Here is a 19,345-nt window from a genome sequence, read left to right as displayed (position 1 = left end):
GCGTCTAAAACCTTACTTTTTGAAAGTGCAAATGTACAATTACTTATGCTAATTTATAGTAAATAAGCAAATAAACTTTTTAATAAAAAGTTTATCCAAAAGAGTTATAATAGAAATAAAATTTCGTTTTCTTTACATAATACACTTGTGGTAATAATGTTAAAGAGGTTTCAAATGGATGCCGCCTATATTGAAAGATGGTAAAACTTAATAAAAATATTTGACTATAAACCGAAAGCAGCTCAACTCTGTACATAGGGAAAAATTATTGTAAAATTCTATTTTAACAAGTGCACCTTTGTACTATGTGTGCATTTGACAAATAATTATAAGTTAGTTTGTTACTTAAATTATCTACTGTTGGCGGATCCCATATTATTTTTTATCCTTATAAAAATAGGGAAAAAATATTGTAAAATTATATTTTAACTGGTCCACTTTTGCATTATGTATGCTTAACAACCAATTATAAGTTATTTTATTGCTTAAATTATCTATTGTTTGTGGATTCCACACAACTTTTTATCCTTATAAAAATAAGAAAAGATTATTCTAAAATTATATTTTAATGGGTGCACTTTTGCATTGTGTATGTTTGACAATCGATTAAAAGTTAGAGTAGTTTTTTTGCTTAAATTATCTACTGATTGTGGATACTACACTATAATTTTTTTATTTCAATTTTATTTCAAATATTTAACTTTTAGTTTTTTAAAAATAAGTTAGCTTTTAATATTTTGTCTCGCATATGCAAATAAAATACTAAAAATAAGTAGTTTCCATAATATCATCAATATGAGGCACCAAAGAGATAATTTTTTTTTTTTTTTTTTTTTTTGCATTAAAAAAGAGATTTTTTTTTTAATCTTTAAAATTAACAAACTTCTTTATTATATATATATATATATATATATATATATATATATATATCAGGGCCTGGGCTCTTCATATAACGACCCATCAGCATGTGCAAAGTGCAAGAGCAAGTGCAAGGCTCTCTGTTGGTTTCAACTTTGAGTTTGAGTTGCCTTGATTAACCACCACAAACTACAATCAAAATCTGAAAACAACACGCTTTGGTCCCCAACATGTTACAAAGACTAGTAGCCAAGTTCTATCCACAAACTGAAAAGCCAGACTTAAACAACATAAAGAAACGTGTGGATTCTCGCTGCTCTTTCTTATTTGTCAAAAACTAAGAAAAAATGTTCACTAAATTTAGAGCCGCAGGTACAGTTTCCCAAATCACTCGGATCTCTCCCTCTGTCTCTAACTTCTTCACTTCCCTATTCTCAAAGCCAACCCAAAACCCCTTCAATCATGTCTCTCACAGTTAAACTGCACATCACCAACCAACTCAACCTCAATCTTGGCCAAACCAGCATCATCAACAAGACCAAGTTTTACACACCAAGAATTCGAACCAAACCCATTTACCATTCCAACCCATTGATCTCCACCACCTCGTACAACAACAAACCCATCACCACAATGCATGTTCCATCTTATTCATCTTCGATAAAGAGCTCTCTGATTGACCCAGATGGTGGGGCACTCGTGGATCTTGTGGTGCCAGAGAGAGAGCGTGCAAAGAAGAAGTTAGAGGCTGAGGCATTGCCTCCGGTGAGGCTTACCAAGATTGATGTTGAGTGGGTCCATGTGATTAGCGAAGGGTGGGCCAGCCCTTTGAGAGGGTTCATGAGAGAGAGTGAGTATTTGCAGAGTTTGCATTTCAATTGCTTGAGAACGGAAAGTGGTTCTTTGGTCAACATGTCGCTTCCAATGGTTTTGGCTATTGATGATGACACCAAAACTCGAATTGGGTCGTCTCCAAATGTGGGGTTGGTTGGTCCTAATGGAGATTTGGTCGGTATTCTTCGGAGGTTAGTCGTTTTCGAATTTCGATTCGGAGAATATATTATATGTATATTTGAATACTTTAATTGTTGTTTCTGTCTTTGATTCCGGTATTAACTGAAGGAATAGTCTTTGTTATTTGTTAAAATATATGTGAATTAAGGAGAGAGCATGTTTGTGACGTTGTACATGTTTGTTTGGGATTTCAAGAGAAGATTGTTAGGTACTGCAATAGAAAATGAGGAGAATTTTGACAATGTAAGCCAAAGGGGGTCTTTTATTTTTTATTATAAAATTTGAATTGTTTGTTGTTGTTGTTGTTGTCGTTTTAATTTTGTTTAATGTTTCTGTCTAGGGACATATATACGTATGAGAGATGTTAATATGTTATTGTCTAGCTGAAGTTTCATAACGACGTATAGTTAGACTCGGCTGAAGTTTGATGCATTTGAGTTGGCTGAGCTTAGTGGATTTATAACTACATTTAAATCCTGAATGAATGAGTATGCGGAGAAAACTCCAAAATTTATATGATGCTGTAGAGTATTTTTCATGTTTTAAAATGAACCTTTGTTCTTTCATAATTGTGTGCGTGATCTTGGTCACGAGTGTTAAAATAATGATTAAGTGATTAAATTCATTATTTCTAACAGCTTAAAATATTGGTATAACTAGTAATTTATCAATGAGAATGAAGACGCTTGTCCATGGGTTCTACCTAGTGTGTTCTACAGAAACTAACTCATATTGGGCTGGGGCATGACATTTACCAAGTTTGGCTGGGGTTTTTAGGACAAAAGAAAAAATTTAACATGTTATCAATTTCCCAGCTCTCTCCCTCTCTCTCTATCCCCATGATTCTTGCTCATGTGAATAAGGATCATATTGGGTTTGACTGGCCAAATCTTGGGTTTTAGTTGGTACTTTTGAATTTTTCTTTGTAATTTAGTATTGTTGCTTTGTACTTGAGTATATAACTGGAGCTATAAATGAGTACGTAGCTCAGTTTATTGGCTGTCATCCTAAGCTTTTCTAATAACAATTCTTTTGCAGTATTGAAATATACAAACATAACAAAGAAGAAAGAATAGCTAGAACTTGGGGTACAACTACTCCAGGATTGCCATATGTTGAGGAGGTTATTACTCCAGCTGGAAATTGGTTGGTTGGTGGAGATTTGGAAGTGTTGAATCCTATCAAATATAATGATGGGCTTGATCACTACAGGCTCTCACCTCAACAACTCCGGAAGGAATTTGATAGGCGTCAGGCTGATGCAGTTTTTGCTTTCCAATTAAGGAACCCTGTGCATAATGGGCATGCTTTGTTAATGAATGACACACGCAAGCGACTTTTGGAAATGGGATACAAGAATCCGATTCTATTACTGCATCCTTTGGGAGGTTTCACAAAGGCAGATGATGTGCCCTTGGATGTTCGGATGGAGCAACATAGCAAGGTTATCTGCATGGCTTTTCTTGTATAACATTGAATAATATCAAGTTTGGCAGTTACACTGCTAATAAAGTGATACCATTCTGCTTGTTTCTGTAACTCTGTAATAAGTCTAATTGCTGTTGCATGGGCCATAGCTTTTCAGTAAATAAACTCATTAGAACTAAATGAAATCATTTGATAATTTCAGAAAATGCTCCCCCTTTTTTTTTGAAATTTTATCATTGTTTCGGTAATGAAAATTGAAAAGTGATCATTGCATATCCAAATTTTGTGTCCAAGTACTCCATAAATGAAATTTAATCAATTCATTTTTAAGTCTCCAAAATGTACAATTTGGCTCACAGTTTTGTTTCTTCTCAGGTCCTAGAAGACGGAATTCTTGACCCTGAGACTACTATTGTAGCCATATTTCCATCACCTATGCATTATGCTGGTCCAACTGAAGTGCAGTGGCATGCCAAAGCAAGGATAAATGCAGGTGCCAATTTTTACATCGTTGGTCGTGACCCTGCAGGTATGGGTCACCCGACTGAGAAGAGGGATTTATATGACCCTGATCATGGGAAAAAAGTCTTAAGCATGGCTCCTGGCCTGGAGAAGCTAAATATTTTGCCATTCAGGGTAAGTCACGTTATGCTTTGCTTTTATGCTGTACTGTTGAAGCTCTATTGCTTATTTCTATCTCTTCACCTTTTGCATTATCTTTATTATCATTTATTTGCAATTCTATGCCTTCGTTACATCAAAACTCTGCTTTCTGTTCAGGGTTGATTGTGATATAAAGTAATCTTGATAGTCTTAATTAATTTTTTTCCTTGGTCCCTAGGCAGTTTTTTCTTAGTAGTTATCAAATTTTAATGAGTATTTTTTGCTTGATTTCCTTGTGCGATGAGAACGAGTGCGGTGTACTGTTAACAACTGCATATTGTGCTGTTATCTTTAATAAATATCTCTTCAAACTAAATTGGGAACTTATGGAAATGGTCCATCTTTGTATATACCACAAAAAGTTGGAGAGCATGGGGCTTCCTACCAGCGAGCTCAAAGGAGTTCCTAAAGATGTTTTTGTGTGGCTTTCAATCTCTACCACTTCCATTCATTCCTTCTTTTGGTGTTCTCTTTAATTGAATGTTTTTACGTATCAAAAGATACTTGAAAGATACAAATGCAGTACATACCATCACAGGTTTAAAAATATCTGAAGCTGAATATTGGCACTGACTTATTTGGATTTTTGCTGAATTTTTTCCCTCCCACTGAAAGTTGGTTAAAGTATGGTTGTACCTAGAAAATGTGAGGTTTTAAAAAGCTGAATAAATGCAAATAAACTTCAAAGCTAAACAAAAAAGCTGATGGCAAATAGACTCTGCTGTCACTGATTGTTATGGTCAAAAGGGGGTTTAAAGTACTTTACCTTCTGAGACCCACACATTATGATTCATTCCATCACAACACAGAGCATGCAGATTACTTCCAGACAATTACACTTTGCTGATGAGAGAGCCCTGCATGTTTTTCTATCAATTTGATATGTCTGATTATGTCATAACTCTGCATAAATTACTCAAGTACTTGTAGCTCTACATTACCATAGGTGTAATTGCCTTTTCTGAGTCTGTTATATTATATGGGAGGTGAATGAGCTCTGTTGTGTTCTCCCTCATAATGTACTTTCTTCCTTATAAACTACAGGTGGCAGCCTATGACACCGTGGAAAAGAAGATGGCATTTTTTGAACCTTCACGTGCTAAAGATTTCCTCTTCATCTCCGGAACTAAGGTAGGATCTATATCTCATTTTCTGGTTCCCAGTGAAACACCTCAAGCTCCATCGATCTGGAAGGAGATTTTAGAATAGCGGTGTGATTTTAAATAGTTAAACCTTAACTTCTTAGTAAAACTTATATGTTCTGTGTATTTACCTGGGTAAATTATATTGGGCTGTCAATCAGAAACTGAGCTACCTGCATCTTTAGCATAATAAATCTACAATTTGGCACATTTTGTGGTTGGGGTGACAATGTTAATGCTTTGGCATAACAAGGATATAGATTTCAGAGACTTATGGTAACTGGTGATTTATCTGATTATTCTAACAAAACTCTTCTGTGGTTATCATCTATTATGAAAAATCTATTTGAAAAAATTCAGTCTATGTCATCATAAGTGCATCTTTGACCTGGGAAGGAAAATTTAGAAGGCAAAACCTTAAAATCTTTTTTGTCCTAGGTTCTCTTCAATTTTTCCTCGTAGCATTCCTAGGATATGTTCGTGAAGGTTGTGTGAGATATGCTTTTATGGCTATTGGGAAACTCATGTTATATTTATCTTATTTAGTGGATTTTTTGTGTTGTTTCAGATGCGAACTTATGCAAGGACCGGTGAGAACCCCCCTGATGGTTTTATGTGCCCTGCGGGATGGAATGTCCTCGTCAAATATTATGAGAGCTTGCAAGCTGAAGAGGCGTTGCAGCAGCAAGCCGTGTTGACTAGTTAAGATCTATACCAGAGTTTTGGGCAAGTTAATTTCTTTTCCTTTTGTTCTTTCTTTATCTTTTGGGGATAAACGGCAAGTTGCGGGAGGATGTAATAGTAGAGACTATGGAGCACTATTTCGTATTAGCACCCATAAGATGCCCGATTGAGAATGATCTGTGCTAAGTATGCTTGTAAACTCCTCTTTGACTATTGGTGTTGGGCTTCATTTTCCAAGTAGGGCATGGTTGATATGCATGTAATATATTTAATTCCTTGAGAAATTTGATATATGCCAAAAGAAACTTTTATTGCTCTCTGTAGTGCTGCTAGAAAAGTGAGATTCTCTATTCAAATTGACTGCCTACTGATATTATTTTTTAGATTAATTGACTATCTGTTCTCCTGAAGTTTGGATGCTGGGGTATACAACTATTGATGCTCTACTCCAGCCAGAGTGTATACCAATTACCAAGTTTGGGCCAAAGGTTATAGGTTGAGTCTGAGTACAGGAATCGGTCTCTCCAAACAAATTGGGAGATAAGGCACATGACTTCTCCTAGACTTCACAAAAAGTGGGAGTCTTGTGTATTGAGTATGAAATAGTGGAGAGATGAGGTTCAAACCCCATAAACCAGGCAGCACAGAGGGTGACAGGTGACACTACCACTAGGCTATAAAGCTGAACTTTGACTCGGCATTGATTCTGCAATGAAACTCCATTGCTGGCACATGAAGCTAAAGTAGTTAAAATTATATTTAAAAAATTCAAAAGCATTGACATTAAATATGGAAACTGACTGTCAATATTTTATGGCTCCCGTAACATTCTTGAAATGTTTATTTTGCTTCATAAACACTTCGTTACCTTAACATGATCTTCTACACCAAAAAGACAAAGGATGAGAAGTTGGTTTGAGTTTGATCAATGGACTGTCTCCAACCTAACGACTGAAAGTTTGGGTGAAAGATGGCCGCGAGTCCATCACAGTATGGCAATGTGTTGTTTGGGTAAAGGCAAAAATTTTCTTTTTCTCCCCAAATATGCTAGCTTTTACTCTTTTGTCACATATTTAATATAAAAGATACTAAAAACTATATATTTTTAAATAAATACTATACAAATAAGCTACCGAAAACTACAGTATCCAAACAGTGTCGCAGACGCTGTGTAGAACAGATAACTGACTGGAAGAGGGGTAAAAAGAAAGATAACCATGGACAATTGGACATTAGCTACCTCCTCTCTCTCTCTCTCTCTCCTTTTGGGTCATGAGTCATGACATTCACCATAAGGTGCATAACACAGTCAATGGGCCTAAGAATACTGTTACAGCCCTGGCGTATTAACTCTCCTGCGGTCTCAAATGGGCTTCAGTTAGACCTAATCTTTCATGCAAATTCACTAACCTTTTTACATTAGAAAAAACGGAATTTTGTTTGAACCAAATATTAACCTCATTTTAGCACTAAGAAAATAAATTTTCATTTTCCCATGTATAATTTGTACATGAACAATTGAACACTATAATGTAGAGACATCTGGTGCGTGTTTGGCACATATTATAAGCTTTAGAGTCCAATCATAGGGCGCCTGTTTGACACATATTATAATCTGACTTTTTATTTTTATTTTTTTAATTTTGAAAAAAAGTTAATGGATGCCTTAAGAGTATTAATTTTAAAAACTAATTTAAGAAAATTTGATGGGAAAGGAAAAAAAGTAATTGATTTCTGGCAACTTTTTATATTTTCCATGAAAGTTGTATCAAGACTTTTCTAAAAATTAAAATGGTCAATTAACAAATGTTCTAAGAACATCCATTAACTGGACCCTTTAACTTTTATATACAACTTTTTAAAATTTCATTTTTTCTTACTTTTTCAAAATATAAGTATACTTTAACATACTTTTAACAAAAAAAATTCAGGAAAAACTAAATAACTATTTCCAAACAAATAAGTGGGATTTTATAAAAACTGATATATATACACACACACACCACCAAGAAAGGTGGTCTAGTGGTCTTGACGCGAACGCAAGAGTGCAACGCTGCTTAAGGTCCCATGTTTGAACCCCAATGAGTAGAACGTGGGAATTTCCTCTTGCAGCTAGTTCAAGGGTACTAGACTTCTCGTGGAGCTAGAGTGAAGTCTGTCATCACCTCAAACAGCAGTAGCTATGATTCAATCCAACATTCTCTAGTGGGTGAGTATTTGCTCAATCCAGCCCATCATATTCTATTTTGAGGTAATAAAACATGTTTTTTACTCTCCTTAATTTCTATATATTGCTCTCTCTCTCTCTCTCTCTCTATCTGCTTCAATTGTTTATGGAATGTTGTTAGTTTGTGGTTGTGGGTCGCTCTGGATTTAAGTTTTTTTGTTTTTATTTTCATGGAATTTTGTTGGTTTGTGGTTGTGGGTTGCTCTAGATTTAAGTTTTTTTTTTTTGTTTTTGTTATTTTTTTCTTTGAAGATTTCCACGTTTTCTTCTTCTTCCTTTGTTGTCAAATTTGTGGCAAAGAAGAATTATGAAATTTTTGTTATTAGATTTTCTTTTTCCCTTTTTTTTTTTTGTATGCAATTTTTATTGGATTTTTGGTTTCTTGGGGTTTGTAGGGGTAAAGTGATGCGGGAGATGCAAGAAAATTATTATTTAATATTATTTATGTTTGCAAGTCAATTATATTTTTATGTCTTAGGTCCTATTAGTTTATTGGGTTATTAGTATTTTAATTTAGAAGTAAGGGTATTTTTGCAATAAGGCAATTAGGGTTTCCTAGCCAATTAGAACTAGGGTTTAGTAATCCTTTATAAGCAATCTATTGCACTCCTTGAGGAGATAGTTGATATTTTGATGAATGAAAACAATGGCCGTTTGGTCTTTCTTTGGTCTAGTGCTGACTCCAGGTCTACCCTAGGTACTGACTCCTAGTGGTTTCCCCGCTTGGTGCTGACTCCAAGCAAGGCCTAGGTGCTGACTCCTAGGTCATATCTTTTATTTTTCTGTTCTTTCAATTTTGTTCTGGTTGTCCTGCGTCAGTTTTGGTATCAGAGCAAACACCGATCCGTTTGAAGCATCATCGCAAGTCAATCCAGAACCAGACAAAAAAAAAAAAAAAAAAAAAATTTCACCTTATATTTTCCACTACCAGAAAAGCCAGCCACCACAACCCACAGACAACCAAAAAAAAAAAGTAACCCATGTAAGACCCATCAGCCACCAGCCACCAGAACCCACAAATCAACACTCACCGTCGGAAGACCCAACCGCCGAAACCCATTGTCGACCCATCGTTGCTAAGATTGATGATCAATTGCCGCTACTGAGATTGACGAGCCACAGCCATTGCCGAGATCCGAGACAAGCAGCCACCCGCCGTTGTCTGCGCCTCCTTCGCGCCACCACCAGCGTCAGTCCCCTACGCCGGTAGAAGACTCTCATCGCAGAGAAAATATATATATATATATATATATATTTTTTCTTTCTCGGTTTTGCGTCCGTTGTTTGTTTCTTTAGTTTCTTTAGTTCAGTCTCAGTCTGTAACTTCTTCTAAGTTTTAAGTCCTTCGTGTACTGTATTTTATTATTTTTCATTAAAAAAAAGAAAAAGAAAAAGACCAAGTAGAGTCCAGGCCCGTGACAGACCAGTCCAAGTCCAGTTCTAGCACTACCTGTCCAGAGAACATCACAACAGCCCAGGTTCTTGTTCCAGCTCCAAACTATTTTTTGACGCACTATTTTAGAGAATCATGGAAATATTAGAAGCACCTTATTTTGATGGTTATGAAGCTTATCCACGAGATTTTGTCAACTGGATGAATGGGATGGAGCAATTCTTTGAGCAGGCAAATTTTGTAGATAACATAAAGGTTAGGTATGCCAAGTCAAAGTTAATAGGTAAAGCACAGAGGTTTTGGGAGAATCTTGAACGTTTCCGCTATATGGATTATGAACCTGCCATTACTGTGTGGGAAGATATGAAAGAAAAGTTTTGTGATGAGTATTTGTCACCATACTATCGAGCTAAGTATTTACCCCAATCTCAGTGTGGTACTTTTCAAGTTGAAGCAAATGCAATGAATCCTCATCCTCATCCCATATCATGTCCTCAGTGCACTTTTGAACAATCTACCAAGGAATTATCTACCAGGAAAGTAACGGAATTAACTGTAAAGCTCATGAAAGAGATTCAAGACAGGACTGCTCAGATGAAGCAAATGAAGACTCAACCCGATTCAATTGGGAAACCAAGGATAATTGATCATAATGAACTTATTGCTACTCCCATAGAAGATAACATTGATGGTGATATCTTGGTCGTGGAGAATCCTCCAGCAACACCAAAGCCTAATGTTGACATAGACGTACATGCCTTGACAAGTGTTGCTTTAACAAGTGTGCAAGGAAATGAGTCTATTGAAGAACAGCAAGGTGAAAAGATGGCACCTAAAGAGAGTATTATGTTTGAGGATGCACATGATGTGAAAGTTGAAGTTGTTGAACGTGCTTCTGATCAACCCTCCATAGTCCTTGAAAATCTACATCTTGGTGAAGTTGAAGAGGTTAAAACCACAGTGTTTCCTATAGTTCATAAGGTTCAAGAAGAGATTATACTGATTCTACACATTGATTTTGTTATTCCAAATGAGTTTGATGTGGTGGAATTCAAGGTTTTTCTTTTCCCTGTGCTCCCTAAGGTGATTTCAGACTTGAAGCAAGTGTTATTTGTCAGCATCCTATTCCTTCAATGCTTTAAAACTCGAGGTTGAGTTTTCTCCAACTAGAGGAGAATGATGCGGGAGATGCAAGAAAATTATTATTTAATATTATTTATGTTTGCAAGTCAATTATATTTTTATGTCTTAGGTCCTACTAGTTTATTGGGTTATTAGTATTTTAATTTAGAAGTAAGGGTATTTTTGTAATAAGGCAATTAGGGTTTCCTAGCCAATTAGAACTAGGGTTTAGTAATCCTTTATAAGCAATCTATTGTACTTTTTGAGGAGATAGTTGATATTTTGATGAATGAAAACAATGGCCGTTTGGTCTTTCTTTGGTCTGGTGCTGACTCCAGGTCTACCCTAGGTGCTGACTCCTAGTGGTTTCCCCGCTTGGTGCTGACTCCAAATAAGGCCTAGGTGCTGACTCCTAGGTCATATCTTTTATTTTTTCTGTTCTTTCAATTTTGTTATGGTTGTCCTGCTTCATAAAATCCTCAGATCAAACAATGGGCCTTGGGCCCCATATAGAATTTGACTGCGTCCGAGGAGAAGGTGTGGGCGCCAAAAGGGCTCCCGGCCCAATCCTTATGGGCCCGGACTTGTTTAAAAAGCGGTCCGAGGAGAAATGTCTCCTCGGACGTACTAAGTATGGCTCAAACATGCACCCTACCAGCAATAAAGAATGACTCTAACGAGTATTAGTAGCAGGGATGAGTCCCACAAGCCTGTGAGAGGGAAGAGAGTATAGGATGTCAAGGGAGAGACCACAGCTGCCACATTAAATGCATGTCAGTTGCTTTTCTGGCCGCATTAATGTGGAGAGGACTGGCGAACAGTGTTACCTTGGCAACTACAACTCACAGAAAGATGGGGGAGATGTCCGATGGGACGGGCACTCAAGTGAAGGTCCAGATGATCAACAGGTGTAAGGATCTGATGACTTCAAGGGGGCTATATAAGAGAAGGAAGTCCCCATGAAGAGGAGGACGAAAAAAAAAGAAGAACTTAGAACAGAAGAAGGAGAGAAAGATCATAGCCTTTGATCAGGAACAGAGGTGCACCCCATACGCCTCATCGGACCGAATATCCAATGGACATGAAGGAGATTTTCTTATGTTCGATTGTTATATGGCCCAAAGTTAACTAACACTTATTGTTGTTAAGGCCTAGTTCTGTAACCCGCTTTCTACAAATTCATTGTCTAGGGCTCTTTGGGCCAGAACCCCATACCTGTTGGGCCTGGGCCTCGAAACGCGACCCTACAATTGGCGCCGTCTGTGGGAAGAACTCGTGCCTCGACAAGTGAAACCGTTAGAAATGGAAGGATCAGGTCCGCACCAAACCGGACACACAGACTCCTAACGGTAAGACAACTTTTTGAACCTCGAACGGGAGAGAGATCAAGACAAGCAGCGAGAGGGTAGTGTAAACACCTCCCACACGAGCAGAAGTCGCTCAAAAGGGAAAGGTCACGCATCCCATAAGCGAAACGATCATAGGGCTCTACAGCAAGAAATCGACGACTTGAAGAAGAAGTTACGCCGAGCGTAGCGAAAGCGTCCTTCACCCGGTTCGGACACTAGCGATGAGGAGGACAATGAGAACAGGCGGAGATCAAGAAACCCTCCAAGTGAAACCTTTTCCTATGAGGAAGAGCAACCTCGCAAACGCGGCCACAAAAGCCTATCTTACCAAGGCCTGGCAAACGATGCCATGAGTAAGGCCCTGGACCGCATCTCCCAGTCGCCTTTCACGCGTAGGATAGAGGGGGCTGAGCTTCCTCGGTGGTTCCACCAACCCACCTTTGCCATATATAATGGTCAGACAAACCCAGTAAAGCACGTAAGCCAGTTTAACCAGAAGATGGCTGTCCATTCCAGGGACGAGGCGTTGATGCGCAAAGTGTTTCCGTCCAGCTTAGGACCCATGGCGATGAGATGGTTTGATGGCCTCAAGCCAAACTCCATAAACTCTTTTAAGCAGCTGACACAGGCTTTTGGTTCCCGCTTCATAACCAGCAGCAGAGTCCCTCGGCCCTTAGATTCCCTCCTGTCCTTGTCCATGCGAGAAGGAGAGACACTGAAGGCCTACTTAGACAGATATTGGGAAATGTATAATGAGATAGAGGGAAATTACGATGACGTCGCCATTAGCACATTCAAGAGGGGCCTGTCGACAGAGCATGGTTTAAGGAAGTCCCTAACAGGGAAACCGGTCACTAGCGTGCGCCAACTCATGGATAGAATCGACAAGTACAAGAGAGTCGAAGAAGACCAATGGACGGGAAAGGGTAAAGCGAAGGTTGTCCCTCAGGAGAGGAGGGACTTCAGGTCGAACCGCTTTAACAGCAGCAATCGACTGAGAAGGGATTACTCGGAGCAGTCTGGATCCACAGGGGCACAGGCAGTCCATGCTGTGTTCCGAGAACCATTACATAAGATCCTAGAGAAAGTGAAGAACAAACTGTTCTTTCAATGGCCAAGCAGGATGGCAGGTGATCCCGCGAAACGTAACCAGAATTTATATTGCGCGTATCACCAAGAGTCGGGCCACACCACCGATGATTGCAGAAATCTGAAAAACCACCTAGACCGTTTGGTCCGAGAGGGGAAGCTGCAACATCTGCAGCATCACCCTGTCGGATGGCAGGAGCAGTCGAATGTCGAAACAAGGCAAAGCACATTGAGACCACCCATTGGCACGATAAATGTTATTCTCGCCGCATCAGGACGGACCGGCTCCCATCCTTTTAGAGTAATGTCGGTGGGCAAGCTCCCTTCTGAAGCTGACGATAGGGAGTCCAAGAGGGCTAGAGGGATGGCCACGCCCCTAATCGAATTCTCGAATGAGGACAAACTGGGAACCTTCCAACCCCATGATGATGCCCTAGTTGTCACGCTCAGGATCAGTGGATACGACGTGAAGAGGGTGTTAGTCGATCAGGGCTGCGCCGTGGAAGTGATGTATCCCAACTTGTACAAGGGGTTGAAGCTGAAACCGGAGGACCTGACAGCATACGATTCCTCTTTAGTGAGTTTTGAGGGAAAAACCGTCACTCTGAAAGGCATGATTAGGCTGCCTATACAAACAGACTCGGACGTGGTGGAGGTGGACTTCATAATGGTAGACGCATACTCCCCCTACACCGCCATCGTAGCCAGACCGTGGCTTCATGCCCTAGGGGCTGTGTCATCAACCTTACACTAAAGGGTGAAGTATCCATCGGAAGGTCGAGTGAAAGAAGTAATAGGGAACCAGGCCATGGATCGGTAATGCATGGTGTCAGCAATCTCGCGACGACCGAGTAATGAGCCCTCCACCTTAGCCGAGAATGACTTATAGCAATTAATGACCTTGGCCCTGGCCTCGAGTAGTGAGGGACCTACCGAGGAAGCGAGTTGTGAGGATTTGGAGAAAGTTCTTGTTGGCTCTGACCTGGAAAGATTTTTTCAGATCGGCTCAGAACTATTGCCCCAAGAGAAGGAAACACTAATTAACTTCCTCAGACAGAATGTGGATGTGTTTGCATGGGACGCCTATGAGGCCTCGGGGGTCGATCCAGATTTCATTTGTCACCACCTTAATATTAGCCCGGCCATAACACCTAAGAAGTAGCCTCCTCGGCGACCGTCAAAAGAGCATGTAGAGGCTGTGAGAGAGGAGATTATAAAATTGAAGAAAGTAGGGGCTATCAAGGAGGTATTCTACCCCGAATGGCTGGCCAACACAGTCGTGGTGAAGAAGAAGAGTGGGAAATGGCGGGTCTACGTGGACTTCACAGACCTAAACAAGGCCTGCCCGATATTAGCCCGGCCATAACACCTAAGAAGTAGCCTCCTCGGCGACCGTCAAAAGAGCATGTAGAGGCTGTGAGAGAGGAGATTATAAAATTGAAGAAAGTAGGGGCTATCAAGGAGGTATTCTACCCCGAATGGCTGGCCAACACAGTCGTGGTGAAGAAGAAGAGTGGGAAATGGCGGGTCTACGTGGACTTCACAGACCTAAACAAGGCCTGCCCGAAGGACCCTTTCCCTATGCCGCGGATAAACCGCTTGGTGGATTCGACTGTGGGACACTCTCGAATGAGCTTTTTGGACGCCTTCTAAGGCTACCATCAGATACCCCTGGCTGTCGAGGACCAAGAAAAAACGGCTTTTGTCACTCCCGTCGGAAACTTCCATTACAAGGTAATGCTCTTTGGCTTGAAGAATGTCGGGTCGACCTACCAGAGGACGATGACTAGGATGTTTGAACTACAGATGGGTAAGAGCATCGAAGTCTATATAGACGACATGGTGGTGAAGAGCAAGTTAGTGCCCAACCATGTCAGGGACCTCGGCGATGTTTTTGGAATTCTGAGAAAGTACAGGCTGCGCCTAAATGCGTCCAAGTGTTCATTCGGGGTGGGGTCAGGGAAATTCTTAGGTTACCTGGTGACCCATAGAGGTATTGAAGTCAGCCCCGACCAAATTAGAGCTATCCATAGCCTGTAGCCTCCTCGGAACCCCAAAGAGGTCCAAAAACTCACTGGCATGATTGCCGCGTTAAACCGTTTCATCTCCCGCTCGGCGGACAGGTGCAGACCTTTCTTCCTCTTATTAAACAAGTGGAAAGGCTTCGAGTGGACTGAGGAGTGTGCCTTAGCCTTCCAGCAGCTTAATGAATACCTGGCTTAGCCACTGATCATGTCCAGTCCCGAAGCCGACGAGGTGCTATTCGCTATATTGCGGTAGCCCTTCATGCAGTGAGTTTAGTGCTGATCCGGGAAGACAATGACACACAACGGCCCATCTACTACGTAAGCAAATTATTGCACGAGGCAGAGATCCGTTACCTCCCCCTTGAAAAGGCTGTCCTGGCAATTGTGCAAGCCACGCGAAAGCTCCCCCATTACTTCCAGGCACATACCATTGTTGTACTGACCCAACTTCCGTTGAGATCAATACTCCGGAGTGCCGACTACACAAGCAGAATAGCAAAGTGGGGGACGATTTTGGGCGCCTTCGACATTAGGTACATGCCTCATACCGCTGTGAAGGGTCAGGTTCTCACGGATCTAATAGCTAAGTTTACAGAACCTACACCAGAAGGAGGAGGAGAGCCACTAAACCCAGACCGGAAACTGATCGGCATAGTCTCTCAGCAAGAGCCCACTTGTTGGAAAGCACACGTTGACGGCGCGGCCAACCAAAGGGGCTCAGGAGTGGGGCTCGTCCTGGTTTCCCCTGAGGGGATTACCATCGAAAAATCGTTGAGGCTAGGCTTCTCCACCACGAATAACGAAGCGGAGTATGAGGCATTATTGGAGGGAATGTTAATGATCCAGAAACTAGGTGGAAAATCCTTAAACATGTTCTCGAACTCAAGACTTGTCGTGGGACAAGTAAATGGGGAATTGGAGGCGAGGGATGAAAGAATACAAGAGTACCTAGTCCAAGTCAAGCGCTTGCGGGCGCATTTTGATCACTTCAATCTAGCGCATGTGTCCAGGAGTGGGAACACCCATGCTGACTCTCTTGCAATGCTCGCCACCTCCTCAGCTCAGCCACTTCCTCGGGTTATTCTCGTAGAAGATCTATACAGCCCGACGATGGCGAGAACCGACTTAGTACGGGTTCACAGCATCAGGGCAGGGCCTAGCTGGATGGATCCTCTAGTACTATTCTTAAAGCACGACACCTTACCAGAAGATAAGAACGAGGCCGACAAGATTAGAAGAAAGACTTCTCGATTTTGGCTGTCCGAGAACTCCAAACTGTATAAGCGCTCATTTTCAGGACCGTACTTACTATGCGTGCACCCAGATGCCACTGAACTTATCCTGGAGGAATTACACGAAGGAATTTGTGGAAGTCATACAGGGGGTAGGTCCCTGTCCCATAGGGCCATAACGCAAGGTTATTGGTGGCCGAGCATGCAGAGAGAGGCGCAGGAATATGTGAAGAAGTGCGACCAGTGCCAAAGGTTTATCCCGAATATACATCAACCAGGCGGAACCCTTAATTTGCTGTCCAGCCCTTGGCCATTCGCGCAGTGGGGCTTAGACATCCTAGGACCATTTCCTAAAACAGTGGGGAACAAAAGATTTCTTCTTGTCGGCACTGATTATTTCACAAAATGGGTCGAAGCTGAGCCGCTGGCAAACATTAGAGACATTGACGCCAAGAAATTTGTTTGGAAAAATATCGTCACCAGGTTCGGAATCCCTCACACCCTGATCTCGGACAACGGTCTTCAATTTGATAGTAAAGCTTTCAGAAGATATTGTAGTGAGTTAGGAATTGCCAATAGGTACTCCACACCGGCTTACCCGCAGGGGAATGGGTAGGCTGAAGCCATCAATAAAACCATAGTAAATGGGTTGAAAAAGATGTTAGATGACGCGAAGGGAAGGTGGGTAGAGGAACTGCCTCATGTCTTGTGGACGTATTGCACCACGCCACGCAGGTCCACAAGGGAAACACCATTTTCGATGACTTATGGGGTTGAGGCTGTTATTCCTCTAGAGATAAATTTCCCAACACAGAAGACCAGCTCATTCTGCCCCAATGCCAACAATGGACTGCTAGAAAAGAGTTTAGACCTCATCGAAGAAAGAAGGGAGAGTGCAATGGTCCGACTTGCCTACTACTAGCAAAAGCTCAAGTAAGGTTACGACGCCAAGGTGAAGCGAAGGCCCCTGGCACCTGGGGATCTGGTACTGAGGAAGGTCCTGGGCACTGCAAGAAATCCCGCGTGGGGAAATCTCGGACCAAATTGGGAGGGCCTATATCGTATCACCTCTGTGGCCGGCATAGGGGCTTACTTTTTAGAAGATTTGGATGAATATGTAGTGCCACACCCTTGGAATGTAAATAACCTGAAAATGTACTATTATTAATGAAAGTTGCAATTCTTGGCGCTACACTACCGTACAATTTATTCTAAGGGCTAAACAGAACTTAAGTCCTGCCTGGCTTCTCGGACCACAGGATTGGGGGAAATTAACCAGAATATAACTTCTTCTAAGTGTTAAACAGAACCTAAGTCCTGCCTGGCTCCTCAGACCATAGGATTGGGGGAAATTAACCAGAATATAACTTCTTCTAATTGTTAAACAGAACCTAAGTCCTGCCTGGCTCCACAGACCACAGGATTGGGGGAAATTAACCAGAATACAACTTCTTCTAAGTGTTAAATAGAACCTAAGCCCTGCCTGGCTCCACAGATCACAGGATTGGGGGAAATTAACTACCGTACAATTTATTCTAAGGTTTAAACAGAACCTAAGTCCTGCCTGGCTCCTCGGACCACAGGATTGGGGGAAATTAACCAGAATACAACTTCTTCTAAGTGTTAAATAGAACCTAAGCCCTGCCTGGCTCCACGAACCATAGGATTGGGGGAAATTAACTACAGTACAATTTATTTTAAGGGTTAAACAGAACCTAAGTCCTGCCTGGCTCCTCGGACCACAGGATTGGGGGAAATTAACCAGAATACAACTTATTCTAAGGGTTAAACAGAACCTAAGTCCTGCCTGGCTCCACGGACCACAAGACTGGGGGAAATTAACTATTGTGCAATTTATTCTAAGTGTTAAACAGAACCTAAGTCCTGCCTGGCTCCTCGGACCACAGGCTTGGGGGAAATTAACTAGAATGCAACTTCTTCTAAGAGGTAAACAGAACCTAAGCCCTGCCTGACTCCTCGGACCATTGGCTTGGGGGAAATTAACTAGAGTGCAGTTTTATCTAGGTGTTAACTATCATTTTTCTCAAACATTCATTCATGCTTAACCATGTTACTTAAATTTTGAATAACGTTTGGCTTTCAGCAGTTAGTAGCATAACAGAAACTCATTCAAAACAAAGGCAGGAAAAGAAGCAGTGAGACAAGATTCAAAAGAGAAATAATATCATTCATTAAGCTTCAAAATGCGTTCTCTTACAAACGTTGGTAAAATAAGGAGACAAAAGACAAAAAAAAAAAAAAAAACGGGGGCAACTACAAGTAAAGTCCTACACTAATGCCCTAGGCTTTATCCTGGGCAGAACTCTTTGCTGAGACCTCCACCTCAGGTTAATCACTTTCTGCCTTGGGCTCAGAAACGGCCTCCTTGGCTTGCGCAACCACATCCCTTATTGTGAGGGTGTCTTCAGGTGACTTGTCTTTCGCAGGGGGCTACACCTCTTCGGTTTCAAGTATGAGGGAATTCAAAGTAGTGACCTTAGCAAAGACAGGCTCCTCAGGAAGAATCGAACCCGGAATCTCGCGAATATCTTTAGGGAAGAAGATATTCTCAATCTTCCTGAGGTCGGAGTCCGTAGGCACTGCCGCCCGGTCTAGGGCCACCCCCCAAGACATAGCGATGTAGTCACTACACACTGTAGCCACCCCCTCGGCGCTGCCTGGCCTCGGTATCCGCCACTCCACGTTCGTAGGAGGCTACCACCGCAGCCTCAGCCGCCTCCCTGGCCAGGCGAGCCGCTTCTTTTGCCTTTGATAGCTCGGCCTTGAGGTCTGAGACCATCTGCTTCTCGGTTGCGAGGTTTACCTCGGACATATGAAGCTATTTGCGCATTTCCTCAGCCTGCTAGGTGGTGGTCTTAAGCTCGGCCTCGGCACTGTCGCGGGCCTTCAGCGCATCCTTTACTTCTTTATTTAGGCGATCCTTTTCCAGCCTATGGGCGCCAGTTGCCTTCTCCGCAGCTATGCGAGACTGAATCTCAGTGTGCAGGTCCTCGCGAGCCTTTTTGGCCCACTCCTCAGCTACAAAAATTTGCTAAGTCACCTGCGTGGGAGTAATGGAAAATTGATTAAAAGAAAATAACAGAGACAGGTGCGGAA

The 19,345-nt window shown here is 41.5% G+C and overlaps 4 protein-coding genes across 4 annotated transcripts in view; all 4 read left to right on the top strand.

Annotated features, from left to right (window-relative positions):
• Positions 1–978: 978 nt before the first annotated feature.
• On the top strand, positions 979–6,112 carry LOC126712380 (ATP sulfurylase 2). Its single transcript, XM_050411688.1, has 5 exons — positions 979–1,883; positions 2,911–3,316; positions 3,676–3,936; positions 5,008–5,094; positions 5,674–6,112. Exons 1-5 carry the CDS (start codon positions 1,321–1,323, stop codon positions 5,809–5,811), a joined length of 1,455 nt encoding a protein of 484 aa, XP_050267645.1. The 5' UTR covers positions 979–1,320; the 3' UTR covers positions 5,812–6,112.
• Positions 1,739–19,345, top strand: part of LOC126712381 (ATP sulfurylase 2) — a 77,926-nt gene continuing 60,319 nt past the window's right edge. Inside the window, exon 1 of the mRNA XM_050411689.1 lies at positions 1,739–1,883. The gene's annotated coding sequence lies outside the window, so the exon portion shown is untranslated. The remainder of the gene's footprint in view (positions 1,884–19,345) is intronic.
• LOC126694902 (uncharacterized) lies at positions 12,752–13,723 on the top strand. Its single transcript, XM_050391444.1, has one exon. The coding sequence runs from the start codon at positions 12,752–12,754 to the stop codon at positions 13,721–13,723; it is 972 nt and encodes a 323-aa protein (XP_050247401.1).
• LOC126694896 (uncharacterized) lies at positions 14,809–17,150 on the top strand. Its single transcript, XM_050391433.1, has 3 exons — positions 14,809–14,962; positions 15,193–16,480; positions 16,964–17,150. The coding sequence occupies exons 1-3, from the start codon at positions 14,809–14,811 to the stop codon at positions 17,148–17,150; spliced, it is 1,629 nt and encodes a 542-aa protein (XP_050247390.1).

The sequence above is a fragment of the Quercus robur genome, chromosome 2 (genome assembly GCF_932294415.1).
Source record: "Quercus robur chromosome 2, dhQueRobu3.1, whole genome shotgun sequence".
Taxonomy (NCBI): domain Eukaryota; kingdom Viridiplantae; phylum Streptophyta; class Magnoliopsida; order Fagales; family Fagaceae; genus Quercus; species Quercus robur.
The sequence above is the reverse complement of the archived record's forward strand: the minus strand, read 5'-3'. Positions and strand labels throughout refer to the sequence as shown.